This window comes from Xyrauchen texanus, chromosome 38 (assembly GCF_025860055.1).
Source record: "Xyrauchen texanus isolate HMW12.3.18 chromosome 38, RBS_HiC_50CHRs, whole genome shotgun sequence".
NCBI lineage: Eukaryota > Metazoa > Chordata > Actinopteri > Cypriniformes > Catostomidae > Xyrauchen > Xyrauchen texanus.
In genome coordinates this window covers 14,274,640-14,301,185 of record NC_068313.1, presented here as the reverse complement: position 1 = coordinate 14,301,185, position 26,546 = coordinate 14,274,640, and the positions used below count along the sequence as shown (strand labels likewise).

The 26,546-nt window shown below is 39.0% G+C and overlaps 1 protein-coding gene across 5 annotated transcripts; it reads right to left on the bottom strand.

The window, feature by feature from the left end:
• Window position 1: 1 nt before the first annotated feature.
• LOC127631502 (TRPM8 channel-associated factor homolog) lies at window positions 2-24,518 on the bottom strand. Of its 5 annotated transcripts, XM_052109643.1 has the most exons (9): window positions 15,470-15,631; window positions 15,320-15,380; window positions 4,899-5,650; window positions 3,817-4,808; window positions 2,986-3,080; window positions 2,655-2,868; window positions 2,288-2,527; window positions 926-1,263; window positions 2-629 (listed from the first exon to the last, which is right to left on the bottom strand). In XM_052109643.1, exons 3-9 carry the CDS (start codon window positions 5,513-5,515, stop codon window positions 387-389), a joined length of 2,739 nt encoding a protein of 912 aa, XP_051965603.1. In that variant the 5' UTR covers window positions 5,516-5,650; window positions 15,320-15,380; window positions 15,470-15,631; the 3' UTR covers window positions 2-386. The 5 variants fall into 5 exon arrangements, with proteins under 5 accessions (XP_051965603.1, XP_051965606.1, XP_051965602.1 ...); XM_052109646.1 differs by lacking the exons at window positions 15,320-15,380; window positions 15,470-15,631 and adding an exon at window positions 24,460-24,518; XM_052109642.1 differs by lacking the exons at window positions 15,320-15,380; window positions 15,470-15,631 and adding an exon at window positions 21,298-21,369.
• Between the last annotated feature and the right edge of the window lie 2,028 nt (window positions 24,519-26,546).

Below are 26,546 nucleotides of genomic sequence, written 5' to 3'. Positions count from 1 at the left end.
TTAAGTTGTCAGCCTTTTAATTGCAGTGTGTAGTACATGATAAGTGTTTATGTATCATATGTAATGCTGTTGAGATTTATGATTTAGCCTTATAATGTGAAGGCAGTAGTTACAGACATCTATACCAATAAGACAGATATTTAAGAATATAAATGCTGGTGTGAAGTGTTACTCTCCAGCTTTTAAGTCTTTGGTCTCATTCTGAATATTTAAAATTAAATTCACATTTTATTTCACTCACCTATGCTTATTAAACTAAATGAGAAATACTTAATCCATTTATTTTCCATGACCTTCCATGTAAGCACATATCAGCTTTTATACTTAATCCTACACGACAATCAAAATGTACACTGTTATTTGTTTTAAAGCCATCTCAGATGCTCTTATGCATACTGGCCCATGGGATGGTCACTCCACTCAGAGAGATGAGCGATCTTCTCTTCTGTGCTGGGCTGGATGGGCCAACCCCAGGCTTTGAAGAAGGAGGCCAGATTCAGGTTGACCACCTTGGAGAAGGTCTCAGCATATAGATTCATCTTGCCTGCATTGTTATTTGGCACTCCACTCATTTCATGGTAGGCAGAAAAAACTTTCTTGAAAGCATCCCAGCCAAATTTATCTTGAAGCTTTGGGTATATAAAATATTAGGGTAAGACATAGAAGTGACTGAGAGTTAATATAATTATGGTTAAAACATTTAACACTTCACATTAGCTTTTATTTGTTTAATTTAATTTAATTCCCCTCCATCATTTTTAAAATAACATTGAAAACAGTTTATTGGTGATCAACAATGGAGTATTATTGCTTTGAATGGTCATAAATGATACTGGTACATTATGAAAATGTAATCCATAAAACATTTAATAATGAAAGAAGTGTTTAACTGTTAAAACCAACATTATAAGCAGTCTGTTCATACCTGCATATAGGTCTCCAGTGATGTCCACATACCCCAGTTTTTTAAATCTTTGCCACCTTTGGCATAATCCTGAGCACGACCCTGTCGTTTTTCTAGGATCATGGCTGGATGAGCAATCGCCCTGTTCAAACCCAGCACTTCCTCATGTATGTACACTGACCACAGGTTGCAGGTGCACTCAGTGGTGTGTGGAGGGAACTCCCAAACTGCACGCTGCTGGTTGTGACCCAACTCATGAATGGCCCCCCAGAGACCACTTTTACGGGCTGCCTCTGGGTTTATTAGTACTGGGGCAGAGTTGGAGTGCATCATGATGGGATATCCAGCATGCATAAAACCTGAAGGGGACAAGAGGGAATTTGGACTGCAAGTTGTCAAATAGTTACAGTTATACACCCAAAACAGTGAGAACGTAATAAACACTAGGCCTGAAACATACTCTATGCAGGTATGTGAACATAGACACATCTAGCTGCACAGGCTTGATTTCATGATTTGAATGTATGTACACAATTAAAATACACACTTAAACACAAGGGGAGCTATAGTGTCTATATATAGTATAGCAATATCAACTGTCTGCTTTGGCAGTCATTTTTCGATTTCAAGTCCTATTTTCTAGTTTTATTTGTAATGGCAGTACAGCAGTTTAAAGAGAATCTTGCTGAGAAAGTTAGTTAGAAAGTTTTATAAACAAGTGAATTGCTAGCTACTTGAATAACAACACATCCAGTTTATAAGCACTGTCATTTAAAAGGTAAAAGTATTAAGTCAGTTACCACCACATTATCACAATAACAGATTTTATGTACAACAGGATCTGCGACTTGCAATAGCAACTTGCCAAGCACTCACATCTACAGTATACGGTTACATATACAGTAGTATGCTCTGTGGTTATAATAATGGTGGTTCTTTAGCCTAAGAAAGACACTGGGATGCCATTCCCCTTATTGCAATAAATATGAAAAAGCATCCCCCTTGTAACACCCCCCAGATCAATTGTGTCATGTATTGCTAATCATGCATGTCAAATATAAAATTTTCAATGTTTGATAAATAACAGACTTTAAATAATGCTGACTTGCCGGTCAGAATTAGATTTCGACGTGTGTAAGGTTGCCAGATTTCTATAGGAGAAATCCCCCAATCAGATCTGGACACTTGTACAGTTTGGAGATATATATATATTGTGTTGCGAACACTGGCAAACAGGTATGTTGGAGTTTGACTTTTCTCTTGACTTTTAAACGTGCGCCACTGAATGCAATGTATGTTTTCAAAGGTTTTATATAATATTTGCAAAATCCATTAAAATTATTAGTGAATGAGGCCCATTGTGTATTCAATAGTACTGCATACCGTGAGAGATCTGAACATCTGCAACAAATCGCTCCTTGCGGGGGAACTTGGAAGGCTTTGCCGCCAGGTCAGCTATGCCTCTCATTATGGAATCCCAAAGTGATGCCACCTCATCGGGTCTGTCCAGGTTCCTTATCACTGCTGATTCTAACGTGATGATGATGTTCTCAAACTCAAGCTCCGCCCATGGGGCTGGTGCCTGACGGATCCCTCCAACCCAGTCAGCAACACTGGTCTCTCCTGTGGGACAAAGCAAGTTCAGATTCCAAATTTTACCACACACCTTTATGAATTTTGGTGTGACAATGCTTAACTGCTTATTTTATGGTCAAATGATGCTCACTAAATATTTATTCAGCTTTCTTACCAGACTTGAAGTATGGGGCCTGAACTGCGGTCTGCACGACAATTTCCACCCCCTCCACTTTGCATTTGGGAGGTGCTATTAGGTAGATTAACCCGCCCCACAGATTCCGGAGCTGGACTATTTCTGTGTCCAAGGGGAATCGCTCACAAACCATGGGAGCCCGTTTCAGAACATTAGCTCCACCAATATTATCTGTCTGGCAACCAATCTGCACCTGCATGGATTGATATTTGCTCATGTTAATGCCAATAAAGTTGTAGTATGAGTATATCTATATAAGGGATACATTCCTTGATGCATGTTTTAATTAATGTACAAACTTTCTGATCACCTTCCAATTTTTCCCAATGATCTCTGGAGGTAGTGCAATGTATGTCTTCATACCAGCAGTAAGATATAAGCCTGTGCTTATCCATTCTTCACAAGCTGAAACAAGTAACTTAACATTTATGAGACAATAAAAAACTTTAAAATTGAAATGGTTGTTATACTACTCAACAGTGCTTTTCAAACTTTAAATTGTTGACCAAGGGTCATTACAAAACCTGGGTCAACATAATCCTAGGTTATCTTTATTTTTTAAACTGTTCATACTTTACTGTGGGTTTATAATTATAATAATTTTTTTACCCTAGGTAAGCATTTAATTTGCATATTGCTGTTCAGTTTCTGATTAGTAGTCAATTGCTATTCAACCGGCTGTTAAATGGCTTTCACATAACTCACATCGCTCAACACAAGCATCAAATGCCACTTTGATCCCCACATTTTTTATTTAGTGCCAACGCAGTGAGAAGTTCTTGGAATTGTCCGGTGATCATTGGCTAAATCTTTGAATGGTCTATGGCAACAGGGTCGAAGTTAAATTGTCTGGAATTTGAGCGCAGTGTTACAATGCTTGACAACCGCTTTGGGGTGCTAACCCCATATTACTGTGCCAAAGGTACACAGAGGTATGCTCTGGAGTAGGATTTCGTAGCCTGGGGTTAAAAGCGATGGGAACCCCCTTTCAAACTTACTTGCATAAAACATTGCTTAACCCAGGGTTGAAACTACCCTTAACCAAGGGTTAAAAATTATGTCAACCCAGGGTTTAGTTCAGATGAAAAGCCCTAACACACAAAAAAAAGAATAACTTTATTTGGCAGGAAACCATTCATACCTGCAGTGTCGGCACTGACGCGAACTCTTGTATTAGACACATTGGGTAGGTTGGGTCTGTCCTTGATGATGTAGGGCAGAAGGGCATCAGGATCAGGTGACACTTTGTACACTTCATTCCCAACATGAAGCATCAGATGGTCCTTGGAGCTTTGAACAGGACAGTTACTACACACCTGTGGAACACCTACCTCTTTCACCATTTCAGAAAGTAGCGCTACCATTGAATTATAGGCAGCACAGTCATGAGCCTTCATGCGGAGGTAACTCGCACAGTCACTGCCAAGCTGCTTCAAGCAGCCCTGTTCATGAGCAGTCAGTTCCTTCCCCTGGGTTACATGTTCAGCAAAGCGCTGCAGCATGTTGCGAAAGTGGTACCCCTCTCTACAGCTATCCCCTAATTCTGGGGCTTTGTATAGTCCTCCACTCAAGGTGTTGCCCAAGATACACAACCCCATCTTGTTAAGAATGTGATTTCCAGGATATTCGGTCATCACATTGGAGCCACAGTGGGTCTGGGCCCAATGCCAGGCATGACCCCCAATAAGAAGACCACCACCTTCAGCAACAAAATCTTGGATCTGTTCACACTGGGCATCACTGTAGGAAGTGCAGACATAGACGCTAAGATCTTCTCTAAAGCCAGTCAACTGACAGTCAAGACCAGATTTGCTTAGTATCTTGTGGGCTTCTCTAAGGTTGGATAGAACCCCGATAACACCCTTACGACCCTCATCAAGCCACTGTATAGCATTAATCATGAAAGTGGACAGAGATTCACGGCCCAGGTAGCCTTCATGGGTTGCCACAATTACTCGCCCTTGCCCATAGTAGGCACCGGCAATGAATGCTTTACCAGCTTGGGTGACTCCAATAGGAAATGCTAATGGTCCATGCACCATAACTTCAGATGCCAAAGCCCCACCTTGGGTGTCAAACTCAGACACCCCTTGTAGCAGGAATTCTAAGTCACACTTAAAATCCTTGCCTATTCTGAAAAATAGCAACAAAACACAAACAGTTAGATAAATGTTTTGAAACATTTGTATATTTAGAAAAGGCTACAATGAATGCAGGACTTACGTTACAGCTAGCCAACAAGAAGGGATATTTTTGGGCACAGGAAATTTGCCAATTTCTCCAGGGTGTTCGGAAAAGTAAATTCCTGCGACACTGCACACCTTGTTTCCAGGAAAGTTCATCAAAGTGTTCTCTTCTGGATGGGTGTCAGTCCAAGTCAAGGCTTGGCCTGCAATTAGCAAACCGCCTCCAGCTTTGAGGAAAGCAATTAAATCCTTTGCATAGGTGTCAACACTGTAAGCATCAGAGACATAGATAGATAACCCATTCCGAAAGTCTCCTAGCTCAGTCTTGATAGGGGAGTAGACCAAGTTGTCAGCTACTGAACGTAAATTCCCCTGAATCCCTACAATGCTGTCATCACCAGTACATGGCATGAGCCACATAAGGGCATTTTCAACCAGGCCAGGGAAGCGTGTTAGGTATTCCTCATGTCCCAACACCACCATACGTCCCTGGCCATAACGAGATGCAGCCATCAGAACCTGACCTCTTGGATTCATGGCAAGTGGAAAGGCATGGTCACCAATTAGCACAAGATCACTAGGCACTGCTTTCCCTTCAAAATCAAGCTCCTCTTGCCCCAACATGAGAGTGTAGTAGTCCTCTTCACGTGCCATGGTGTTTTAGTTACGTTAAGTTAGTCAGAAAAAAGCCTGTTCACCCTTAAATTAGTTACTTTTTCAGGGTATCTCCACTGGGATTTTTCCACCAGAGCTTATATATGGAGTAGTGTCACAGACTGGATTTCAGCCCTACACAAAGACAAAATTTGTATATACAGTATTAAGAAACTACTAAAGAAAGCATAACAACACTGTTTATTAGCTTTTTCATCGCTTAAAACTTAAGTGGGTAGCACTTTATTTTACAGTACTCAACATTTACGTACTATATAATTACAACCACTAGGATTGGTGGAGGCGTAGTGGGCTAAAGCACATAACTGGTAATCAGAAGGTTGCTGGTTTGATCCCCACAGCCACCACCATTGTGTCCTTGAGCAAGGCACTTAACTCCAGGTTGCTCCAGGGGGATTGTCCCTGTAATAAGTGCACTGTAATTCACTTTGGATAAAAGCGTCTACCAAATGCATAAATGTAAATGTACAGCAATTACTAATTACTAACCCAAACCCTAACCTTTACCCATATTAAGTACATTAATTACATTAAGTTACCTAATATTACACAGTACTTTCTTGGGTTAAAGTACACATAACGTAAAATAAATTGCAACCATTAAGTGTGTAATTTTCTGTGTCAAATGGAATTGCAAAAACAAATATTGTTTCAAAAAGATTTACAGCTCAAACGGAGCAATTTTATAGTGCCACGAGGACATGGGGAATTCACCAAGTATAAATTGCACCCGGTAAAAGCCCCATTTAGTCGCATGCGCTGTCTGCACTGGTTTAACAACTGATGCACTAAACGAATTATGCAGATCAGGCAATTGTAGAAATACATCCACAAAATCTGTGCTGAACACAATTTATTTTTTGTAGTGTATAATGGCGTGAAGACTACCTCTCTACTGACCTCAATCCATCTTTAACTCTCTTGTATTTATAAAGCTGCATATTGCCAATTTTCTTCACGCTAAGAAATGCACAGTGACACATGCATTATGATTCAGTAAATCGTGAGCCATCATATTATAATCTAGCTGTGTTAAGTGAGCGTCCACACGACAGAGAGTGCGTCATCTGGGTGCAGTTTCAATATCACCCCCTTAGATCAGGACATTTCCGCAACTCATAGAAGAGGAGCTGACTGCACAGAGAAGTGCCAGTTTCGGCATTTGTAGTAATTTACATGATCTGCTTCCGTACTATTTTAATTAAAATAAAGCTATATTTAATTAAATATAACTGCATTTAAGATGTAAGGTGGGGTCTGCTTATTCCACAACGAAAGTGCTTCTGTATTTAATTATTTCATATTTTTGCATAATAATTCCCTCATTCTTAGCGTTCTACATCATCCTAGCTGTTTGGAAAGTTTAGAGTGCATCTGTAGTGTGAGCTGTGTAATTCTTCCTCTCCTCAGTCAGACGCGAACTGTAGTGCTGCTCTCACACATAATCTGAGTTTAATGTGATCTCATGTTACATTAAATAAGATAATGATAATGTTGACTAATTGTTTCAGCCCTACTCTCCATGTGGTCCTCACTGAGAGCCTTCCAGAAAGGACAAATACTTGTCCCATTTCTTACCAAATATTTCCAATTTGCCAAACTGTTTATATGACATCCTTTCAAATGCCGCCACCCAGCCAATTCGGTGAACCATTATTGAAATGAGGGAGCACCAATTGACTTCCATCCTCTAACAATTATTTGTCTGCCGATCATTATGCTAGTTTGGACCCAGATTTTAGTATATTTGTCACCTAGTTTAATAACCTCCCCATCACCCAATATACAGTACATAGTCTGGTGCAGAATGAAATTTGAGTATCTAAAACCTAACATATAAAATTCTGGACTTTCAACCACAATTCTTGAATCTTAGTGCAGAACCAAAGAGCATGGGCTATGTCTGTCACGAGTAGTTGCTGAGATGAGAGACATAATAACTATTTGCAGGCTTTAATAAAAAGGATGACAGTGAAACAAATAAACAGGAACTCAAAACAACAACAACCAAGAACTGACAAAGAAGGAACTAAAATAGAGGGTTTTATACATATATGGGTTAATGAGGGAATGGACAACAGATGAGAATGATTGGGGAACAGATGGCAGTAATGAGGGCAGTGCATACTGGGAAATGTAGTATGGGGAAACACTTCAAAATAAGAGTTCTACGAAAAATGAGGGAGACAGACTGTGACATAACCCACCCATTAAGGGGCAAATTCTGGCACCCCAAAGTTGGCTGTGAAGGGCAGGAACATACAGGTGGCCAAGGAGACACCAGGGAAAGGATTGGGTCCGGAGGTCTGGGGGCCACCTCAGGGTAGAGACTGGGTCAAGAGATCTTGGAGGCAGCCTCAGGACAGGGAGTGGGTCAGGAGGCCTGGGGTGCCACCACAGGCCCGGGACTGGGTCAGGAGGCCTGGGGGATGGCCACAGTGCGGGGACTGGGCCAGGAGTCCTGGGAGATGGCCACAAAGCGGTGACCGGGTCAGGAGGCCTGGGAGGTGGCCACAGAGCTAGGACTGGGTCAGGAGGGCCTAGGAGATGGCAATAGGGCAGTAAATGAGTCAGGCGGCAGAGGCGCTGGATGAGGGGTGGGCAGAGCCACTGTAAAAGGAGTCTTTGGGAGAGCGGGCAGAACCTCTGGAAGAGGAATCTCTGGAGGAGCGGGCGGAACCGCTGGAGGATGAGTCTCTGGAGGAGCAGGCAGAACTGCTGGAGGAGCAGTCATGGGATGCTCGAGGGGTAAACTCATGGAAGGCGGAGCCATGGGAGGCTCAAGGGACAAAGCCATGGAATGCGGATCTGTGGGAGGCTTGAGGGGCGAAGCCATAGAAGGCGGTACTGTGGGAGGCTCAAGGGGAGAAGCCATGGGAGGCTTGACCAGAGCTGCAGCAACTGGGAACAGATCTGTGTGGTCGTGAGGACAGGCAGTGCCTGGTGGTTGTGAGCACTGGCACCAACTTGGGAACGACCTCCGTGGTCATGAGCACTGACAGCGACTGGGGAACAACATCCATGGTCGTGAGCACTGGCAGTGACTGGGGACCAACCTCCATGGTCATGAGCACTGGCAGCGACTTGGGAACAACCTCATTGGTCGTGAGCACTGGCAGCAACTGGGGAACGAACTCCGTGGTTGTGAGCACTGGCAGCGACTGGGGAGAAGGTGTCCTTTTCCTTCTCCTTCTCCGGACAGCTGGGAGCATAGTCACGGGAGCGGCCACAGGCATAGGCTTTGGGATGGTTGAGGCTACAGGCATGGGCACTGGCTTGTTGACCGTGGCAGGTGTGGAGCAAGGAGCCATGGAAGGCTTAGTACACACTGGGAAATGTAGTCTGGGAAAACAATTCAAAATAATATTCCAAGGAAACACGAGGGAGACAGACTGTGACAAGAACTCCATCCTTCAACTGACATCACCAGTAGGTGGGTGATTCTCATGAAATCCAGATTTAGAAGGTGTCCAGCATCAGAATTTTTAAAATGCCCTTAAAGCCAATTTTCTTTTTGCACGTATAAAAGATTAAGGTCTGAACTTACTATAACCATTATTTTTACAAGATTTAAAAAAATATTTCCTAATTATTTACATTTTTAGATGAAGTCCATAAAAAATGATCATTACCGCAACATGACATTACATTAAATATATGGTTAAAAATGTGTATTTTTGGCTAATGTTAAAGTAGACTCTTATTACCCGTGCTCAAAGCTATGTAAAACTCTGGAGAGATTACTTTTTCATATTTATTATTTTTTGTAATTTCCTTATTTTCTCTCATTACTGAAACATACGTGATGATTTACAATTTCTTTTATTTAATTGTTTTACTAAAAGATAACATACACATTTGTTATGTAGCAGACCTTAAATAAGTAGTGTTGTATAATATGTATATACATTTTAAAACAAAATATGATTATCTAATTATTACTTAATTTGTAAAAAAGATACATGTTGCGGTAATGAAAATGCCATTTCGGTAATGAGAATCAATGTTTCGGAAATTAGATTTAGCTCACACATTATCGTTGACAAAGGGGTTTGATGCCTAACCCTATTTTACATATTTAAAACGCATACAATTTTTAAAATAATATTAATTTCATGAACAGTTTCATTTTCTCATTTATCGTAATCATCACAGTACCATGCCTTGTGTTAACAAGTGTTGTCTATATAAGTTACAATGTTATGCTCATAAAGAATCATGTCATGTAGCCTACACTGTAGTACTAACAAATATACAACCATTAGTATAAATATTATCATTCTAGTAAAACACATAATCATGTGTTCATGAGAACTTTTTCAATGTAACATATTATCATGTGGTCCTGAGAAACATTTAAATGTAACAGCATCATGTGCTCTTGTAAAAAGATTTTAGTTTAGCTAAAACACTTTGGTCCTGACATTCAACCACACAACCTTTTTCTGAGAATAATTTCATGTGAAGAACTTGAATAGCAGCAACTCGATTTATGAGTTGGTCAAACAACTAAAACAAACAACTGGAACGACTGCTTTGTACTAGAGATGCACCGATCGACCGGCCAGGGACCGGAATTTACCGCATGCTCAGCCCGGACCGGTAACCGGCCGGTCAGCCTCACGTCTTACCGATTCCAAGCCGGTCCGTTTTGTTGCCAGCGGCGCAGGCAATAACGTCACAGCCGCATGTAAACATGTCATTGGCGTGGGAGATCTTCACTGTGTGAGTGAAGTATATATAAAGTTCGAAATGTGTAATAATTGTAAGGCCAAAGTAAACCGTGGGGGGACCACCACAATAACTTTCGGAACAACAAACCTAATTAGACACTTATAACACCATCACCCAGCTGAAAATGCCCATTTTAAAAAAGAAGCTAAAAAGTGAAAGCGGCTAAAGCTTGTCAGAGCTCAGAGCCAGTCACAAGTCAGCAGCCTCTCCTATCATTCCTTGGAATGAGCAGCGAAAAGACCAAAGCAATTACAAGGAAAATTATGCAATTCATGGCCCTGGATGACCAGCTCTTCTCCATAGTTGAGGACAAAGGGTTCAGAAATCTGATACATTTCCTCGATACAGAGTAGGAGGTACTTTCCGACGTCGCGTTGCCCGAGTTGTTTAATCTCGTGTCATGTCACACACGCAGCCTGTTATCTGTCAACATTTGGGTACACAAATCCGGGAGAGGGGAAGGGGGGTGATGGATGGCAGAGGCAGGCTAAATACATACAAATTGTGCCGTTGTGATTTAACGTAATTTTTCCCACCGTGTCCGATATTAAAATCAGTGCGACATACATTACAAAAGGCGTGGGCATTGTCGATATGGCTTCGGGATATGAAATTCAATTCTTCCATCCAGCTGTTGTTAAATTTACATGTATATTTTGTTTTTTCACCGGCGCACCAGCTGATTCTTCTCCTCCCATCTACCAGTGATGCTTGATTTAACATCCCGCGTCTACTACCTGCGCGGATATCAACAGTGCAAATGGGTTGTAGGTTGCCAGATTGTGGTCATGGCAACTGGACCACCTTGGAATAATATATTGATGTGATTATTCATATAACGTGGTTTGGGCCATACAAATTACGGGAGTTTTTTTTGGGAGAAATAACAAAACGGGAGACTCCCGGGAAAAACGGGAGTGTTGACCGGTATGCAAGCCATTCCTGAAGCAGTGCTCTGTTTTACAACTGATATTTGTACATCTAACGTAAGTTGAGCGTATTGGACACTTCAGTTTTTCAGATCTTTAGAATTGTTTTGTTAGACGAGTAATAAAGAGAAAAAGGTCCATTTATAAAAATAGTGGAAAATGACATCTGTTATATAAAGCAACTCATTTGCAGTTAATTGTTATTTCTACCTCTTTCCAGTCACAGAGCACTTTATTTTCAGAGTTGTTTAAGTGAGAGAAGATCCTGTAACTTAGTGCAGTTTGGGGGAAATTGTAATGTTTAATAATTAATTTTATTATGAAAATAAAATTTAGCATTGAAGCAAGGTAGATTTTATTTGTATATGTGGTCAATAATAGTTCTTGGAAAGAAAATCAGAAAAAAATCGGTATTGGCAGGTCACACTTGCAAAAAATCGGAAATCGAAATCGGCCAAGAAAATTGCAATCGGTGCATCTCTACTTTGTACCAATCACGTTTTCCCCCAACTGTAACTCATTCATGAGCGTTTTTTATGTTTTGCCCATATGTCAGGTAAAATGCAGAAATGTCTAGCAGAGGAGGTGACATTTCTGCATGGTTTACGCAATTTGTTCAAGAAGTGTTTAAGGCAAATATCAAGTTATATTGAAATGAGCAAGAGTTATAGTGCATGTCCCTCCTTCAGAAGTCTGTTTCTCATCACCGAAACATTGAGTATCTCCACCGCAACAGGCCTTCAATTGTTGCGGTGAATGATAATGGTGTTGCGGAGGATGAGCGAGCTTAAACATTCTTGCTAACTGTGGAAGCTAAATGAGGGTTAGCTAAACTTTCCCTCTCTTTTTATATTTAGACCATAATGGGGTATATAGTAATCAAAAAATTAAAACGGCAACATTTTTTAAAACTTCAAACTCATGTTTCAGTAATGAGAACTAAAAAGTTGTGTAGGTACCATGACAAACAAAATTTTAACTTTTATTTGGAGAGAAAAATAAGAACTGCTTACCTGGTAGCCATCTTGAGTGTCACAGTCAATTATGTCCCTTCCAACAAAATTTCTTGAAAATGTTAGTTCCTTGAGGACTTAAACAATGATTGAAAATTGTTATGGAGGATGAGAAAATTGGTCTTGGACACATTTATATTCCTTATTGTTGTCACTACATTTACCAATGATCAACAAATACCACATGTTTCTTTACTGTAAATGTTTATAGTATAACATGCACTGAAGCTTTTTATTTTTTATAATTTTTAATTATAAATATTTCCATCTCAAAGAACACAAATCCAGTCATGGACACGTTGCGGTAATGAAAAATTTCCCCTTAAATGTGGAAAACACAACAAAATTGGTTTTGATGATGTCATTTGAAATAATGTGCAAAATAGTACATGAAGAGATGTTTATAACTGTATCCTTCTTATTTTGATAGCATTTACTTTTATCATCAAAATGTTTCATGACACCTCATATGTCTAATTTCGCGAGAATCACCCAGGTAGGTCTTTTAAACAAAGTCTAAACCATCTATAGAGGGTCCAGTAGAAAGGATGACAAATCTTAAACTGAATTAGGTGTACCCTTGAGTCAGGCAACCCTAGAACTTGTTTTAACATTTTAAAAAATACTTTCCCACTCCCCATCCTCCAATACCAAGTTAAAATCTCTTTCCCATAACCTCCTAAGAGCTGTTAAAGCCCAGTCACCAAGACTCTGAATCAATGAGGAATAATACACAGACACTTCATGCCACTTTCCAAAGGCTGTGAGCACCATTCAGAGGGTGTCTGAAACTTTAGGGGGCTGTGTAACACCAAATATAGTACAAAATAAATTGCACTACTACAAATACCTGAACAATTGAGACCTAGAAATCCCAAATTGTGGTTTAATATTTTCAAATGATCTCAATGCTCCGTTTTTATGATGTTCACCAAGTAAAACACCCCTCTCCAACCATTCTTTCCATAAAAAGGGGACTTGTTAATACACACATTGGGATTCAGCCAAATAGAAAATTTGTGGGCAGAACTGAAAAAGCATGTGCGAGCAAGGATGCCTAAAAACCTAACTCCATTATACCAGTTCAGTCTGGAGGAATGGGCAAAAATTCCAGCAACTTATTGTGAGAAGCTTGTGGAAGGCTACCCATAACGTTTGAAATGCTACAGCGCATTGCCGGCAAGATGCCACCCTGGGTGCATGCCCATGTCGCCTATACCTAAATCTGCTAGTGACTGCTGCTAACGGTTGTTTATAAATAACTTCATCCACCCAATAAAAGTGTTCCCAAACCCATACATTTCCAAAATCTTAAAAAGATAGTCCCATTCCACCCTATCAAACACCTTCTCGGCATCAAATGAAAGGGCAGCAATCGGGGTCTGATCATTCGCAACTGATCACATAATATTTATAAAATGTCTAATATTATCAGAAGAACTGCGACCATGAATAAACCCCACTTGATCTATATGTATAAGAGATGTAATAACGCTGCTTCGATTAGCTAGAATTTTAGATAATATTTTTACATCTAACTGGATCAGGGATATTGGATGATAACTTTTACATTCATTTGGGTCCTTATCTTTTTTATGAATGAGACTGATGGGGACTTGCTTCATGGTTGGTGGTAGTTCACCTTTTTTTAATGACTCTGTGTAAATTTCTAACATACGTGGAGCCAGTTCTGTGACATAAGATCTAAAAAATTCTGCAGCAAAGCCATCTGGCCCTTGTGCCTTACCTGTTATATCTGAGTCAAGCCAGTCTTATTGATCATGTCAATTTAGGAAGTTCTAATATTTCTGTGGCCATTAGGGGTAATAACCCACAATAGTATACCCAAAGTATAGTCTAACTACACCACTCCCATTTATTGGACTGGGATGGGAGGCCCAACTAATACCCCAGAATAAAGATATACCCCACACTAATGATATTCAAGTAAATGAATCAATTGAAGGCTGATGTAACAAAAGCAACGTAAACAATATTTATTTGAAATCTTCAATCAGAATGGTTAAAATATTTCTTTATATACAAAACAACCATTAATGACAGTAATACATCAGCGGCACTTACATGAATTCGCATAAATAAATATTCATATGAAACACTACAATAAATGAGGTTGGGCTGGACCACAGTGCTCAATGTTGACAGGGATCCACGTTTAATTCACCATGAGTACAATGCTCCGAAGGAGTTCAGCACACCAAAACAGCAACCGAGGTTATACTATATCAACCATAAAATGTTTTATTAGGACACACCAATTCTAAAATCACACCACACAAATGGTCACCTTAATACATTGAACATTGAGCCCTGCCCACTAATTATAAGAACATAAGCAATGACCACTTCAGTATAATAACAAATAAAGTGCGAAAAGCGCTCTATGATCAGCTGTACAGAAAGCTGTCCAAATTTCACATACCACTAGCACTTCCCTACCCCAAATTTAGACATTGCACACTGCCCAAATACAACAAGTTGTCTCAATAGTAAAATATCCATAATCAGAAGAACATGACCTTAATCATAAAGTTCCCAGGCCTGATATAACTGAATGATAAAAACATACAAAAGTTTCATACATGAGAAAACAGTGGCTGGATGTCCAAACAGAGTACACAAACTGCAAAGACCTAGAAAGACAAAAACACACTTATTTATTTATTCCCATAACACCCACCCATGCACCCCACTGATGATATACATTGAAAACACTTATAAACATTTGGAACACTCACGAGAGACGGTGTTCATTCACAAAAGGCTCCTAATGACCCTGTGTGCACTGAAGCGCACAAATGCCGGAGCGGCACCAGCCCGTGCGCACGGATGAAGGAACGCACGGGGCCTGGTATAATGACGGGCTACACATAAAACAAACATGAGTCTTTGCAAGACCAAAGTCTAACAATTAATTGGATATCAGACTAACAGATACCTACTTTGGGCTAAACCGCCCGCACAAACACACGGCAGCAATTATGCAAACACTCTGTAACACCAGCACCGTCTGTTAAAAACCATGGACTATAAATATACGCAGAGCGTAAAGCAGGGGACCGTCTCAATGCCTTGACTATACGTACCTGGACACGAGAGAGAGCATTACCAGCGAATATCAAACTTCGTTCTGTTTACCCGCCCATTCTACAAAATAAACCACAATAAAAAAAAATCACACCACAGCATCTCACGGCTCACATCAAAACCACACTCTTTAAGGGAAGCATACCTACCGGCGTTAAACTCCGAGCGCTTCCGCGATTCCGTTATTGGTGACTGCACATGCGCGCGCGCGCGCACACACACACTTCCACACGCGGGACGCCAACACCTGGCTGACTGCCGCCTACGCTCACCTATAATCGCGGTTCCACTCCCCTCCGTTTCCTGTCTAAGCGGCCGACAAAACAAAAGAACCCGCCCTTATGGACACCTCTACATTTAAGCCCTTGCTGCTCGCTCCTGGGTCCTAAAGTCCCACTGGCTACATCTCTATGAAGTTGGTAATATCCTTATTGATAGACGAAGACGTGGAGCTATAAAGATCGAAATAGAATTCTTTAAAGGCCTTATTAATTACTGTAGCAGAAGTAAATATATTGACTGCAGAAGACTTCACTGAAGGAATGGTGGAAAACAAATCTCTCTGTTTTATGTATCTGTTAAGAAGTTTCCTTGCTTTATCCCATGATTCAAAATATGTCTTGTCCTGAATAACCAAAATGTAACCTTCTGAGACAGATTAGTATTGTACCTATATTTTAGCTGGGTGAACTCTCTAAGACCAATGGATGACAATCGGAGCTTCAGCTGTTTCAACTCTTTTCAAATTCTATGAATTCTTGTGCGTTGATATTTTTAATGAATTAGGTATATTATATGATCCGCCCCCTAAGAACTGCCTTAAGCGCCTCCCATGCCACACCCACAGAGAACACTGAGGACCAGTTGTCTACATAAATATTGACTTTTGTCTTTAAAAAATTTTGAAATGCTGGGTTCTGTAGAAAAGTTGTATTAAAGCACAATCTATATGATTTTATTTTCTCTATATGCAGCAAGATCTCTAAACACACCAAAGCATGATCTGAAACTAAAATGTTCCAAATTGGGCAGTCATTGGAAAATGGAATAAGTGACTTAGATATAAAGAAAAAATAAATTCTAGAGTAAATCTTATGAACTGATGAATAAATGGTGTTGTCCCTCCCAGATGGATTCAGAAGTCTCAAAATGTCTGTTAGACCAATATTTTTTACACATCCTCTGAGGTGTCAACGATGCTCTAAAGGGTTTACATGCCTTTGCATTACTATGATCAAGGAGTGAATCCATTAAAAGATTGAAGTCATAACCATATCATGAAGGATCCCAGCTGCTTTCCCTCAAGATCTATAAAAAAAGTTCTGATCATCAGCGTTGGGTGCATAAATATTAGCCAAAAAAGTTTTTTTCCCCTGTATTTCAGTAAAAACAATAAGACTCTTCCTAAATTGTCTTTGATCTGTTCGAGACATTTGAATTGTAAATGCTTACTTATCAATATGACTCGAACCAGTACTGCAAAACACATCCTTATTTTTCAGCTTCCTGTGAAGAAAGGTGCGTTTCTTGGAAGGAACACAATATAAAAACCTTCCTTCATTTTATAGGGTGCCCCAGCCTATTAACGTCAAACTTGGAGAGAAATATTTTACCTAAATCAAAGTGTGACATATTGACATGTACAGATAAATTGTGTCCCCAAGGCAAAATTATACAGACAACTTTCCAACATTGATGTAACAAGTCCTGAACAAGCCACAGAACTGAAAAAAGAGCTTCAACCCCACGTACAACAGTCAAAATGGCATCCATCCCCTGGAAATCCGACGGTCCATGTACACTCACAAGATTTTCCACAACACTATTGGTAAAGGATTGCTCAAATCCAGTGTTTTTTTTTTTTTTTTACATAAACCATGCCATTAAATTGCATAAAATGTATTCTATAAAATAAGCTCCAGTAAATAACCCGCAAAATCGAACCCCCAAAATGAACAAATGAACTCAACAATAAGCCAATAAAGGGAGATTAAAAAAAAAATGAGTAGAGCGAGAGTCAGTGGGCAGTCAACAGTATAACATACTCTCTCAGGCTGCATCCGTAAAATGCACGATGTGTAGTCTGCAGGGAAAATGAAGGCAATAGCTTGTCATGGGCATGTAAAAACGTGCGACTACCCTTGGAGTCAATTCTTAGCTTAGCAGGAAAAAGCAGTGCGCAGCCCACATTCTGTTGGTGAAGCAATTTTTTACACTCTGAATCTGTTGTGCTTTGCTTGTGTCATACTAGCAAAGTCCGGAGAAACCATGATGTTGTGGTCCTCCTAGCACAACTTTAATTTATTTCTTACTGCTCGTAGAATAAAGTCTCTGTCAGCCGACTGCAAGAACCTTGCCAGGATAGATCGGGCCATCTGCCATGGGCAGCTGACCAAAGACTCTGTGGGCGCAATAAATTTCAAGCTGGCGTTCCACTGTGTCGATCAAATTCTGAATGAGCCCGTCAAAAATGTCCCTATATCTTCTGGGATTCCAACAAATTGAACATTTTTAAGCCTGCTCCGATTTTCCATATCCTCTAGTTTTTCCCCCACACGTGTTCCATATTAGCCTTGGTAGCAGGCGGGTTAGCCTGTAGATCTCTTTCGGCCGACACCAGAAAAATGTTTCAACATCGTCCATTCTTGTGATCAGTGTGGAAATGTTCTACTCCATAGATGTGATCGCTCGATGTATTTCTGCGAGGCCCTCCAAGTCAGTCGAGATTTTTATCAGCACTGCATAAATGATCAGATCTCCAGACCTACTTCACGAAGCTCATTGCCACCATCGACTGGCCATCCTGATCCTCCGAGGCGTCTGACGCGTGGGAACGCAAATACTTTTTTATGTCCCAACAGGCAGACGATTTAAACATTTTCAACATCTTGCCCTCCCAGCGGTAATCAAACAAAGCTAGTACAGTTCTCACCAGTTAATATTGCTTAAAAGGATACTGTAACTGTAACAAAACTTAAGCGGAGCTCGCCTCCAAGCGACCAACCTTCGCATGGTGCCACATGACTGTCCGATTTTTACATTTTAGAGTGTAATTTGGTTGTACTTTTGTTAATAATAAGTATAGTTTAAACAATATCCCCAAGTGAAATAATAAGCACACAGGGTAAATTACTATTAAAACAGTTTATTAATAACATCAAGGATACTTATAGAAGGGTGCATGCTTCTTGCTGTTTTAGAGTAAATTTATAGGAGCTATAGAAGCAGCTACATGTGTCAGCAAACAAAAGTAGAAGTGGAGTTTAGCTCTACCCTTATGCTGTGCCAGAGGAAATTGGACTGATCCATTCTTTCAAGTAATTTATCTGTTTGTCTGTTTAAGTGATTTAGTAAATTGATTGCTGTATTAATATAATTTGGATTCAGCTTGCAAGTTCACGGAAATATGATCTTTATGTTTTGGGGTTATTTGAGTAAATTGTTATTTGATACCTTTATTTTGTGTTTGGTAGAGACTTGTAGTCGACCGATATATAGCCGAGCACTATGGATTGTACTTTACTCTTACTGTAGACTGCGTAATCTGCTACTGTGTACATATCGTAAATGGGTCATTCCTACAATTTGGTGACATTCTGGCTTTGAAACTTTTGAAAAATAAAACACACTTTTACAAGTTTCTTCATGTTTCATCATTACAGGGACATTATTAAAGATTGCATTAGTCATACTGGTTAAGCTAAATTACTAAACAAATCAGATGTCCATCCAGTTAAATGGGCAGCATCATGGTGGACAATAGCAGGGTGGACATTCAGTGGATAAATGAGCCATTACATGGTCTGTGATTGATATCTAGTAAACATATTTGTAAACTAATATTTATGATTTTATCTCTGTTAAAATAAATACTATATATTAAAATGTTTAATTATATGAATTTCCCATATATATTACCATCACATGGTGGACATGTTATGCTTGACCACATATGACTACCACCACAAAATAAAAGGAAAACAAATAAAACAAAAGAATTACAAAATTTTAATAACTCAAAGTAATTTTGCAGAAAGGGTGTTGTAAACCTCCAGTGTGTGTGATGTCATTTCCTAAAATACAGTATATCTTCAATGAAAGGTCATAGTATTATGACATAATAGGGTGCACAATACATCAAGGGACACACAAAAAGCTCCACTATCACTGTTAAAATTACACATTTACCACAAATGAATGCATGTTAGTGAATGAGAGAATGTAACACTAAACTCTTAACTGCATGTGGGGGAAGAACAGATATCCAATGATTTAGCATTTATTTTTGTCAAAGATGTTTGAGAAAATGATAGAAAATAGAATAGAAAAGGGGACTTAAATGACACAGAATTGTGGTAATGACCCATATTTACATGCATTCCTGTGCAAGATGCTGCTTTACATTGAAAAACAGCTCGGACAGAAGCAAAAATGTGTTCAGTGTGAACGTCGACTACTAAAAGAAGAGAGAATGGGAGAGAAAAGGCTTAACATGAAAAAAGTGTATTTCTCCTTGGATAAGTGTCATTGTTTTGGCAGTAAATAGTGTTTATCATAAGGGAAATGTAAGAAAATCACGTAAAGTGTTTTAACTACACCTGTAGTACCGTACTTTTATTTTGGAATAAGGCAGTAATGCAGTTTTTCTTTCCTCTCTCTCTCTCTTCCAGAAGAGCTCTGACATATGCAATAAAATGTAATGGCATGTCATGAATAGGTGCATTTACTGGTGTTTTAAAATACCAATGGTGGGAAACAATTAACGCTATAGAATGCTTTATGATTTTGACAAAATGATCATGCTTCTGACAGAAAACACGTGCTGATTGTCTCTGATCTTTTCACAAAATGCCATTTTTTCCCTTGATTATGGGACGATTCCTTATTTTGTTAATTAATTTTACCTAATACTGCTTCAGCGTGAGGGTGACTCTCTCTCTCTCCACTCACTGTCATAAATTCCCTCAGTCGATGACAGCGGTGACATAATTATCAGGGGCCGGGAATGGTAGAATTCATGTGACAATGCACCAACAAAGTGTCTCCAGTTCCACCAAACAGCATCCAATTCAGTTAAAGGGAAACTAACGACAGTAGATTATGGGCTTCTGAAGCAGCAAAACAAGTGGGTATACAGAGGGAATACGCAAATATTGATCCTTAGAAGTCATTATATGCAGACAGCCCTGTGAAAAAGTAAGCATACGGCATATATGTGCATATGGCCCCGACTACACCACTGAGTAGAGACCAAGTTCAATACATGAGCGTGGTGAAAGCAACAGTTTCTGTTCAGCTGACTCTGAGCTAAACAAGGTTTACCTGTTTTAGCCTTTTCGTTGCCATGCCAACTTTTTTCCAGCCATGACTATCACAGCCTGTTTTCCTCAGGCGGTAATAGTTGCAATATTAATTGTGCCAGGTAAATAGTTTTTTTAATAAAGTGCATATTTATAAAGAGACTAATTTACATACAAATGAGGCATGTTTATGCAGAATGAATGACAAAGACTTATTTTAAATACTCAAGATTAAGTGGCATCTCTTCAGAATGTATTGCTTCTGCTTAAATGAGATTACGAGAGATTGTTTTTGTTTCGTTTTTATGTGCTGAAAACCACAGGTTATAAAAGCACAAATGAATTTGCCCCACATTGTTTACAGATTTTTAGGAAATCAACCTATGACTGGCTTACTTATAGTTTTCTCTGCATATTAAGTTGGGGTAGGAGAAAATATTTTAACATCGAAAAAGTTATGACTTAAGCTTTAATATATACAAGCATCTTAGCATACAATTCCTGGAACAGAAATGTGCCTAAATATTAAAGAATGAATAAAACAATCATAGCTACATCAGTATGAAATTCTACAAATGGTCATATTCTAGAAGTGGTTTTGGCTCAAAACTATTATTATCCATCGAATGTATAAAACGTGTAAAGAAAGAGCATTCATCTATCAAGCACAGACTTACCTACAGATGCATGTACAAAAATGAACAGGTGACATTCCTCTTAGCTCTGTGTAACTACTGTGAGGAATTTTGTGGCTATTACTGTGCCTCTCAACCATATGCCTCACCCATAAATACATATTCTTTGTTTATTCTGAAACCACATTCAACCACTCCCACTACAGCAATGCAAATGTTCTGTGCTACACCTATTTAGTCCTGTTCATAGACTGTTCAGGTAAACGTGCTTGTTTCAGACAGTGTGTGAATATGACTCAATACACAAAAAAAAGAAAAAAAAAGAGCAGTACTACTTATTCATAAAATTAAAGGATTTTTGTGTGTCATGTCAGGGGGACATGACACACAAATCAAGTTGACACAAAAAGCTAATTGCACATTTGAACGGTGGGAACAGCATTATGCAATAAATTATGAGTCACTCGTGCAACAAATCATGTTTATCTTGTCACAGTCCCTAGCAGGATATCCTTACACATTTTAATGCTTAATTAAACTGAAGGTTTGTCATCTAACAAGCGTAAACACTGCAGAGGACACGGACTGAATAGACTCATACTGAGCATTGTATTGTCTTTGCACTATGTTCTGTTTTTCAGTTTCTGTACAAACAAACCTTTAAATGCCTGTTGTCTCTCTCTCTCTCTCTCTCTCTCTCTCTCTCTCTCTCTCTCTCTCTCTCTCTAAAAAAGTTGTTGCAACTTGTTGCAATGCCTTGAGTTGTAAGTTTAAAGTTTGGGGTTTACTTTTAAGATGCTGTTTTAGAAGTATTGCAACAACAACAAAAAATACAATGGTACTTTGATATAGTATACCACAGTACATAATGATAACCATATTCAAATACAGTTAAAGTCAGATGTTTACATACACCTTAGCCAAATACTTTTAAACTCAGTTTTTCACAATTCCTGACATTTAATTGTAGAATACATTCCCTGTCTAAGGCCAGATAGGATAAATACTTTATTTTAAGAATATGAAATGTCAGAATGTCTGAATAGTTGAGAGAATTATTTATTTCAGCTTTTATGTCTTTCATCACATTTCCAGTGGGTCAGAAGTTTACATACACTTTTTCATTCACACTAGCATTTCAAACGTTTTGGCTAGCCTTCCACAAGCGTCTCACAATAAGTTGCTGGAATTTTTGCCCATTCCTCCAGAACTGGTGTAACTGGGTCAGGTTTTTAGGCATCCTTGCTCGCACATGCTTTTTCAGTTCTGCCCACAAATTTTCTATTGGCTTGAGGTCAGAGCTTTGTGATGGCCACTCCAATACCTTGACGTTGTTGTCCTTAAGCCATTTTGACACAACTTTTGAGGTATGCTTGAGGTCATTGTCCATTTGGAAGACCCATTTGTGACTGAGCTTTAACTTCCTGGCTGATGTCTTGAGATGTTGCTTCAACATATCCACATAAATTTCCTTCCTCATGATGCCATCTATTTTGTGAAGTGCACCAGTCCCTCCTGCAGCAAAGCACCCCCACAACATGATGCTGCCAAACCCAAGCTTCACGGTTGGGATGGGGTGCTTTGGCTTGCAAGAAATGTGTGCGTCATCCCTTTTTCCTCCAAACATAATGATGGTCATTATGGCCAAACAGTTCAAATAATTTTCATTAGACCAGAGGACATTTCTCCAAAAGATATTTGTCCCCATGTACACTTGCAAACTGCAGTATGGCTTTTTTTATGGCGGTTTTGGAGCAGTGGCTTCTTCCTTGCTTAGCAGCCTTTCAAGTTATGTCGATATAAGACTTGTTTTACTGTGGATGTAGATAATTGTCAACCTGTTTCAACATCTTCACAAGGTCCTTTGCTGTTGTACTGGGACTGATTTGCACTTTTCTCACCAAACTACATTAATCTCTAGGAGACAGATTGCACCTTTTTCCTGAGTGGTATGATGGCTGCGGGGTAACATGATGTTTATACTTGCGTACTATTGTTTGTACAGATGAATGTGGTACCTTCAGGCATTTGGAACTTGCTCCCAAGGATGAACCAGATTGTGGAGGTTTGGCTGATTTCATTTGATTTTCCCATGATGTCAAGGAAAGAGGCACTGAGTTTGAAGGTAGGCCTTAAAAATACATCCACAGGTACACCTCCAGTTCAAAACATCTCCGATCAGAAGCTAATTGTCTAAAGGCACAGTTATCTTAGCATGTATACTTCTGACCCACTGGAACTGTGATATAGTCAATGTGACTATACCAAGGATCTGCAAAGCTGCTATTGCTGCGCGTGGAGGATATTTTGATGAGAAATCTTTGAAGTAGTTAAAGAAGTTCTGAATTTTTTCAAATTGTAATAGTAATTCATCACGTTATTAATGTCCTGACTATACATTGTGATCAGTTGAATACCACTTTGGTGAATAAATTACCAATTTCTTTCAATATGAGCAAAATCTGTACATTATTCCAAACTTTTGGCCTCCTGTGTGTGTGTGTGTGTGTGTGTGTGTGTGTGTGTGTGTGTGTGTGTGTGTATGTGTTGTATACACATTGTCTTACTGTGTGATTCTATATATACTTATATATATTCTATTCACGTTTTATTTTTATTATATTTGTGTATTATTATCTCTGTCTTGTTGTTGTATTGTTTGTGCACTGGAAGCTTCTGTCAAATTGTATGTGTAAGCATGCTTGGCAATAAAGCGCAATCTGAATTGATATGGGACCTCTTTAAAATAGTGCATGAAGCTTCCAGAATATTTTGTCATTTCATTTTAGTTTTTGATGACAATGCTGACTATTACCTGAGAACTCGCATTTTGCCTGAAATTATAGCTATCATCTTTTGTATGAGACAGACGAGACATGGGTTCAAATGATGTGGAACCAAACAGTGGACGCTAGTTCGACTGCTAAAAGTTAATATAACGTTTTTAGATTATCGGTAAGTGGTACTTGAATTTTATCGATATAAATTCTTCGGGTCCTGTTGCAAATATGCTTTCGGAAAACTGGTCTGCAATACACACAGAATGCTTTATCTGTAAATGTAGCTAACATTGTCGAACAAATGAGAGCTATATCAATCGTCATACTCAATACTTTTTTTCTATCCTTAATGAACCCTGAATAGTTAAATAATTTTAAACCTTTCGATTTTCACCATAGTATCCTGGAGTTTAGCAGTTCTCACCTTTGAATGTAGATGCAGTGCGCTCTCGTAAGTGTCAATATAGCCCGGGTGGAGCTGGCTGTCTGTTGAGCTTTTATATATGGACGAGGTCCTGATTCCACAAACGCAGACAAAAAGTGCTCAAGACGTTTAGGTGAGTTCTTGGAACACACCCATCACAGTTATGCAAAACACAATATGTGTATTGTTTGTGCGTATATTAATAAACTTATTTAACGATTTTATCAAAAGAATGTCTCTTGGTTGACAGTGAAGCTCGTGGCCATCTATGCAAAACAGGAAATTCTGGTGACACAGGTAATAATGATCTGAATATAAGAGGAGAATTTAATTAAAAAGGAAAGCATAAAAGCGAAAAGTGAAGCTTTATAAATATAATTTATTCAAGGGATGGTTCACCCAAAATTGAAAATTCTCTCATAATTTATTCACCCTTTTGACATCCCAGATGTGTGTGACTTACTTTCTTCTGCAGGACACAAATAAAGATATTTCGAATAGTATTTCAGCTCAGTGGGTCCATACAATGCAAGTGAATGTTGACCAAAATATTGAAGTGCCAGAAAGCACATAGAGTCATCATAAAAGTAATCCATAAGACTCCAGTTGTTAAATCCATGTCTTCTGAAGTGATATGATACGTGTGGGGGAGTTACAGGACAAGGAAAAGAGAAAATAAATCATATTTGCACAACAGCCCAGTAGGTGGCGATATTATCACAAAGAATGAAAATAGGCAAAAAAATAGAAGAACTCTTGTGAATGTGCAAAGTAGGGCTGTGTGAAAGGAGATTTATTGTAATCAAGGACTTAAATATTGATCTGTTTCTCACCCACATCTATCATATCGCTTCTGAATACATGGACTTAACCACTAGAGTTGTACTGATTGCTTTTATGCTGCCTTTATCTGCTTTTTTTGAGCTTCAAAGTTCTGGCCACCATTCACTTGCATTGCATGGGCCTACCGAGCTGAAATATTCTTCTAAAAATCGCCATTTATGTTCTGAAGAAGAAATAATTTTTTTCACGATCCTATTTTCTGGTGTTTGTTTCCACAGCTCCATGTGAGTGGAATGTGGGAACATTTGTGTGAAAAGGTGAATCGCAAAATCCTTGTGACTGTGCTGTTTCAGAAGAATATTTTACATTACATACACAACGAGCACCAAGTTTAGTTCACCTGCATATATTATGTTTGACACAGTTTTGTGTGTGCAGGTGGAATCAGTGTTGACAAATCACAGAGATTCTGTGTTGGAGGTGAGCGAGACCATATTTTATATTTTAAACAGTTCTGTGCAAAAGTTTTAGGCATTTGTGAAAAATGTTGCAAAGTGAGGATGTCTTCAAAAATAATGTTATTATATTTGTTATTATTGTATAATTATATTATTAAAAATGCCAAAGAAAATAATGGCAGAACAATGGTGAACTTTCATGAAGGCAAGTACTATTTAGTATGGTTAAGTCTAGATCTAGATGTCCATGGACAAATTATTGACAAAGTTTTCCTCCTGTTGGTCATGTTTGAATTTCAGATGACTTTAATCATCAGGCCTGTGTGCTGCTGAATTCATATAATTCTCGTTCAAATAAAATGTCCAAACAAATGCATGCAAATACAGTCTCCAGTTACTTTTGATCCCTTTTTGTGGTGTGGGGGATTTTGGCTTGTGAAAATGATGAGTGGCTTTGGAATACCACTAACCACAGTCGCTGGTGAGCCAAAAATTAAATGTCAAGCCCTGGTCATGATATTGTAGTAATGTAATATGGTGATTCTACACTAAATGTCAAAAACCAGCTGTGGAAAAAGTCTTAAAAACAACAACAACAACAACAACAACAAAAAAAAACAATCTTGGATTTGAGTATTTTATTTTATCTAATGTACCACCTAGGCAGACTTTTACCATCATTCTTCCATAAATGTCACTTGCCCATAGACAGTTTTGAGTTACTGTTGTTGATTGTTACAACAAAGACAGTAATGACAAAAACTGTACGTCAGCCATTTCTTCAAAAAGACCACATGACCATTTAATCTAGCATGTTTAAGTGAATGTATATGAGTTTTAATGAAT